This window comes from Hemitrygon akajei, chromosome 10 (genome assembly GCF_048418815.1).
Source record: "Hemitrygon akajei chromosome 10, sHemAka1.3, whole genome shotgun sequence".
Taxonomy (NCBI): domain Eukaryota; kingdom Metazoa; phylum Chordata; class Chondrichthyes; order Myliobatiformes; family Dasyatidae; genus Hemitrygon; species Hemitrygon akajei.
In genome coordinates, this window is record NC_133133.1 from 30,936,765 (window position 1) to 30,943,647 (window position 6,883).

Below are 6,883 nucleotides of genomic sequence, written 5' to 3' on the forward strand. Positions count from 1 at the left end.
AAAAATGGATTTTGAAAAATTGTATGACACTTTATGGTGACAAACAAATGGTAATTAGACACACCATGTTTTTTTAAGTGGGTCAGCTGAGAATAGGGAAGGAAAATACTTCAGCGTCAGGAATTAGCCAAATATCCTTTTTCTGAAGGACGGCCAACACCTGAATCTTCCTTTCAAAAAATTAAGTTTCTATTTTTACCAATTAATTATCAACAAACTTTCCCAACAGCTCATTCTGCAAATCAGTTGCTGTTTCAATCACTAATCGCCAAGAAAATGGTTGTAGTGCAGGGAAAGGCACATATATATTACAGCAAGAGATTATGCATAAATTTTATAATGTTGAAATTAATTTTCTTACAGTCTATGTTACAATATGCTTTGTAACACACACACAAGTGCTGGAGGAATGCAGGAGGTCAGGCAGCAACTATGGAAATGAATAAAGTCAACATTTTGGGCAAAGACCCTTCTTCAGGACTTCTTTGAAATATCTACTGTTTATTCATTTCCATAACTGCTGTCTAACATGCAGAGTTCCTCTAGCATTTTGTGTATGTTGATCTGGATTTCCAGGATCTGCAGAATCTCTTGTGTGTATGTTTTGCATACAAATTCATCCAAAATAACAATATGAAAAGCTTTTGACAATCTTTATATCCACAAAATATATGGTACAAGCCAAAGTAAAGATTATAAACCAAAATAATCAAGTTACCCACTGATCTAAAAATCAGATCATTATAATGCCCAGCAGTAATAATAATAATATAATGCAAATATTACAATTATGGGAAGAGTGAATGAATAATCCCCACTTGCTTTTCAATAAAAACTCTTTGTAACATTAGCTTTGGGCTTACCGACAATGAAATCACAAAGTTAAAGGAGGGGCTGTTAAGTGTAAAATTATCAATTTCCTTATTTAACTCAATAGAAATTCTAAATGCACACTTAGATCTAAATTGTAGCCTCAAACATGATCACTGGGGAATTTTGCCCACTGCTTTGCATTTTTCCTCATTGTCAAATTAACAATTTTAACCATTCTTCCAAATTTACCACGAATGAAATTATTTATCCAGGTTTAAAATTATGAGGAATCTCATAGGAGATCGTTAAGAAATAGGAGCAGAAGTAGGGTTTAAGGTTTCTTGTTCATGCTCCAATAGTCAGCAGAATGCTAGTTCCATTCCTAGTCTCATCTTGAAGAGGTTTCTGAGTGAACTCTGTAAATTTAAAAGGAGTGTTGGAACAAGAATTCTGATCAATTTAAAGCAAGTGCAAATAACTGAGGCTCTGGTGAGTTGGAAGGGAACATGGCAGGATCTTGGGCCCTGGTGAGCAAAAGGCAGTTAAGGAAATGGATCCCTGGCGAGTCAGAGGGGAGCATGTGAACCAAAGCTCCAGTAAGTATATATTATTATGGTAGATTTCTCCTACATCCTCCCCAAACTCTTTGTATCTTTCCTAAAGCGTGGAGCCCAGAATTGGACAATAGTCTGGTTGTGCCCAGATCAGTTGTTTATGAAGGTTTGTAAAGTTCCTTATATTCATCTATTTATAATACCCAGCATCACATCTACATTTTAAGCATTTTCTCAAGTCACTTTCTGTCACTTTCAATGAACTATGCACACATATCCACAGATTTCTCTGTTCTTGTACCCCTTTTAGAATTGTTCCTCTAGAGCAGGAGTTCCCAACCATTTTCTTTTGCCATGGACCAAAAGCATTAAGCAAGGGGTCTGTGGACATCAGGTTGGGAACCCCTGCTGGAGTTATAATGAACTGCCTGGAGATATAATAATAATGTGGCATTGTGAGATGCAAACTGGAGAAGGAAAATATTGCAGATGCTAGAAAACCTGAAATAAAAACAAAGAATGCAGTTATGCCTACTGGGACATACTGCACAAACTCAGAAAAAGAAACAGGTGGTGCTTCAGGGAGATAATTTTTCATCAGAGCTGGATAGTTCTTATACAAACTGATACAGTTAAAACTGTCAAGTTCAATGCCAAGGCCTGAGGGCTAAAACATGCTGTAAAAAGATGAGATGCTGTTCTTTAGCTTGGATGGAACAATGCAAGAGGCTAAGAGGTCACAGAAAGTGGTGGGAGGTATATGTCAGAAAATTAATGTGATAGGCAAACATAGGGTAACCCATGCAGACTGAAAGAAGGTGTTTGCCCAGTCTGTATCTCTTTTTTTCAATGCCAAGGAGACTGCATCATGAATATCAAACGCAGGGTGCTAGGCTGGAAATAACAATGAATTACTGCTTCATCTGGAAGGAATTTTGAGTCCCTGGATGCAGAAAGGGAATAGATGTTAGTGAACATGGCAGAGCAAAATGGAGGGCAAGATCTTTTCAGAATGCCAAAATGGGAGAAAGGAATATGCCTCTGCTACTGACATAATTCTAAAGGTGGCAAAAATCACAGAAGATGATCTGGTGAATACAGCAGAAATGAAGGAAGGTGTTCTGTTGAATTTCAATGAAAGATGAAGTCATGGAGACCTTTTCTGTGTTCTAGGTGGGAGGAGATTAAGTGACAGTGGAAGTACAAGAAATGAAGCTTTGCAAAACACTTCCTTTCATTCTGCAAGAGAGACCATAAGCTTCCAGTTGCCTGTCACTTAATTCCCATTTGACTAAGATAAGGCCTGTCTAATGAAGCAAGTTCAAGGTGTAGTATCTCATCTTCCAATCTGGCCCATTGCAGCCCAAGGACCTTAATGTTACTTTTGACAATTCTAGATAACCAGCCTTTCCAGTTGCATCAGAACAAGTCAGTTCTGAAAAAAATGTCCTGAACTAAAAATGTTACCATTCAAAGTACATTTATTGATTATTGAAGTACTGCATCTGTATACAACCTTGAGATTTATCTCCTTACGGGCAGCCAGAAGGTTGTATATAGCATACATACTTTGTACTTTGGAATTTGAATGGTAACATTTATATCTGATTACTGACTTGTACCTCGTAGGTGGTAGAAAGCCTCTAGGGCTATCCCAGGAACTCTCAGTTGCCCTTCTGCTTCCCGTAGCCACAAAAAGAGATATACAACATGGAAACAGTCTCTTCACCACACTGAGTCCTCACTGACCATTAATCAACTATTTACACACATTCCAATTTCATTCTTGCCACCTTCCCCTGAAATTCCTCCCAGACTCTATCACTTATTTGCACACTGGAGGCAATTTCCAGTTGCTAATTCACCTGAAGACCAGCACATCATTGGGATGAGGCAGGAAGCACACACAGTAATAGGAAGAACGTGCAAGCTCCACACAGAGAGCACCCAACATTAGGACTGAATAGGTCTCTGGCATTCTGAGGCAGCAGTTCCACTGTGCTGCCTTCTTTTATATAAGAGAAAAGAAAACTAGAACAACTATGAACAGAAATCCCATTGGTTGGATTAAACAGTCCTGAAGGCTGACATAAATGCCATAGAATTGCACAGAAATATATTACAAAACCAGGTCATCTGGTCCACTGAGTTCTTGCCAACCATTAAGCACCCATTTCCACTCATCCCCTTTTATTCTTCATGTACTCTCATCAATTCCCCTTGAATTCTATCACAACTCACAGTGGACAATTAACTACTAATCCTCACTTTTTAGGATATGGGAGGAAACCAGAATACCCAAAGAAAACCCAAGGGTTCACAGGGAGAATGTGAAAACTCCATACAGGTTGTAAGTAGTTGGTGGTGAGAAGTTGGGTCGTATCAGATGAAATGCAAACAGCAGGCAGATAAAACAGAGTCAGGCAACTGAATTCTATTTTTAATGTGAAAGGAGATAGTAACATAATCCCCCACTACCAGGTCAGGCATCCATGGAAAAGAACAATCAATCAACATTTTGGGCGAAGACCTTTCTTCAGAACTGGAAAGAGGGAAGTTGTCAGAATAAAAAGGTGGGGGTGAGGGGGGGTAGGGGAAGGAGGATAGCTGGAAGGTGATAGGAGAAGCTAGGTCCAGCTTTGTTTCGAGGATCTATCCTCTTTCCCCTCCTACACTTTTTATTCAGGCATCTTCCCCCTTCCTTTCCAGTTCTGAAGAAGGGTTTTGGCCCGAAACATCGACTGTTCATTTCCATAAATGCTGCCTGACCTGCTGAGTTCCTCCCGTATTTTGGGTGTGTTACTTTGGACTTCCAGCTTCTCCAGACTTTAACATATTTATGAGTTGCTTCCCCACTACCACAAGTTTTGCAGTCAAGTATCCACATGTGGATACATCACATGGATCAGTGCACTCTAAATACAACAGCCTCATTTTCGGAGACTGGGCATAGCTATCATTGTTACTCAATGACTACGTAAGCCTTGTATTTTTGAGGCTGGTTTAGTTGAGTTTCTGGCAAAGGTGAACCCCAATATGTTGGTGATGGTGAACTCAATGATGAAAATGATGTTGATCATCAGGGATGGCTTGTTAGGCTCTCCCTTCTCAAAGATAGCCATTGCTTGACATTTCTAAAGTACGGATTCAACTTGCCACTTATTAGCCCATGACTCAATGTTTTCCAGTTCTTGCTGCATGCAAACAGGAACTGTTTCATTTACAGAGTTGTAAACGAAACAATCCTTTTTTTTCCCCCACTAATGACAGCACATCTCTACTTCTGACCGGAAGATGGAAGGAAGGTCATTGACAAAACAGCTAAGTGATATTCTATCCCTTTTGGTCTCTACCCTATCACAGGCATTCCTATTGTTCTCCATCTCTCCTTTGCAATGAAAAAAATTATGATTTTAAAATTTTCTCAGTTCTGACAATAGATTTTTTGTATTGTTTACAGATTTTTGCATTTTTTTCCATTTTTATTTCACTATTGTGTCTAGAATTAAGGAAATAAATGTTACTACACACCCCAAAGTACTCAAATCAAAAAGATAAGAACTTGTATTGGGTTCTTTCAGTTGAAGTTTCTAGTGACCCAATTATTCCAATTTATTATATTGAATGAATTCTAATTACTTGATTGGAAAATATTTTTAAAACTTTATTTTAAAATATAATATACTTTGGCTTTACAGTCTGACAGTTCCCAAAGGTACAAAATTACAAACAAGCATGAATATGAAATGGGTTTGTTCTCCTTTTGTTTAGAAATAAACCAGAACTAAGCTACTGCCAAAGTGATAACTGCAGCCCAAGCATTAATCCCAGGTACAAAACAAATATAATTACAATAACAAATGTGATTCTAGAACAGGTAGGCCTCTTCTATAATGTAACTGTGAAACAGATGCTGTGGCAATAATAGACTTCTGTCCAACTAATCGTTGGACAGAAAAGAAACAGCTCACCTTCTAGTTAATATGGAAAGATGATGCATTTAGAAGTTGAAAGATGTACATTCAAGTTGTCAAATATCTATTCTCAGAACTTGCACTCTTATCGTCTCAGCATCGTCTCAGAAATGTACACTATGTCAATTAAACAAATGAATATTCATTTTAAATCCTATATTATTTGTGCTCCAATGTACCAGTGTAAATATTCCCGAATAGTCAAATAATCTGATTAACATTAATTCATTATGTCTATTTTCCCACTAGGTTAAGAATATATGTCTTTAAGCAATTAAGCAAAAAAGGGAGGAGTGACATTTTTTCTTCCATAAACAAATGCAAGATGACTGGGAGATTCAACCCACACGTCAATATTCTCAATTCTGTACCTGATATAAAGAGCAGAAGCTATTAACCAAAAAAAAACACAACCCATTCGAAATCACAACAAAATACACTGAAATACACGTAATACTGCTATTTTTTACAACAAGAATTACAACCACCCAGAATTGGGCGACGTTTCAAACATAGACCCGTTATTGCAGCAGGTCAGACACAGCTGCTTATCCTTATCGATCGTTTTGTTGCGGATTATTTTGTTTAAAGTTATCTGCGGGCTTGTTTCTGATCCGGGATTGAGGGGGACTGCAAGCTTCGACTGGGTGGGGAATCTCCACTATTTCTCCGAAGCTCAGTCCATCGGCCTTGAGCCGAGATTTGGGCGAAGGTTGCAGAGAGGGAAGGGAAGGGAGGGGGGAGAGAGAGAGCCACCCACACTCACCATCGTACAAATCGAGGCGATTTTTCTGACAGTCATCAGTATTTCCATCCGTCCGCCGCCATATTGCCCAAACTGTGCCCCGCAATCGAACCGGCTTCTCCGCCGCACCGCCTCCCACTGACCCACCTCCACCGCGCAAACACCACCGGCTATACACCACGTGCCCCCCACAGCCGTTCCGCTGCAGATGCGTTCCTGTGCCTCTGTACTCAACACCACCAACTCGACATCATTGGAACAACTGAGGGAGGGGAGGGGACGTTTGCACGCGTGCTAAAAATACTTCGGCAGAAGTGCGAACGACGGATGTTTGCTGATTATTCTGGTCGGTTAAGTACACAAGCTTTCTCAACGTGAGAGAAAATGCATTTAAAACAATATATATTCCGTGTACAACTAATTGAAAACTAAAATTCCCCCATTTGAGCAAAACAGCGTTTTAATCAACACCGGTCACGTTTTAAATTAAACCCAAATATTTAGATTTGTTAGGATGTGAATGAGCATCTCTATCGTATGAGGTACGCGCAGTTTTTATCTGAATATTGGAACACCAGCTATCGTGTTATTTCAATCTTTGTGACCATCTTATTTATTAGGAATTAGGAGTAAGAACTGCCCGCGGTACAATTTTTATTCAATTTCAGTGTCACGTTTTACATTTATGTGGATTTACTGCAGATTAATAGACTGTAAGAATAAATAGTTTTGTTACAACTAGTACAAAACAAAACTGCATGAAATCATGCCCCAAGATATTTTGCTAAGAGTAATCA

General features: G+C 38.9%; 1 protein-coding gene across 3 annotated transcripts in view; it reads right to left on the minus strand.

Annotated features, from left to right (window-relative positions):
• Positions 1 to 6,308, minus strand: part of LOC140734268 (ubiquitin carboxyl-terminal hydrolase 12) — a 45,636-nt gene extending 39,328 nt beyond the window's left edge. For all 3 annotated transcript variants that reach the window (XM_073058002.1, XM_073058003.1, XM_073058001.1), the window contains exon 1: positions 6,108 to 6,308. In XM_073058002.1, the coding sequence (XP_072914103.1) occupies positions 6,108 to 6,155 (48 nt within the window). In that variant the 5' untranslated portion in view covers positions 6,156 to 6,308. The remainder of the gene's footprint in view (positions 1 to 6,107) is intronic.
• Positions 6,309 to 6,883: the final 575 nt, after the last annotated feature.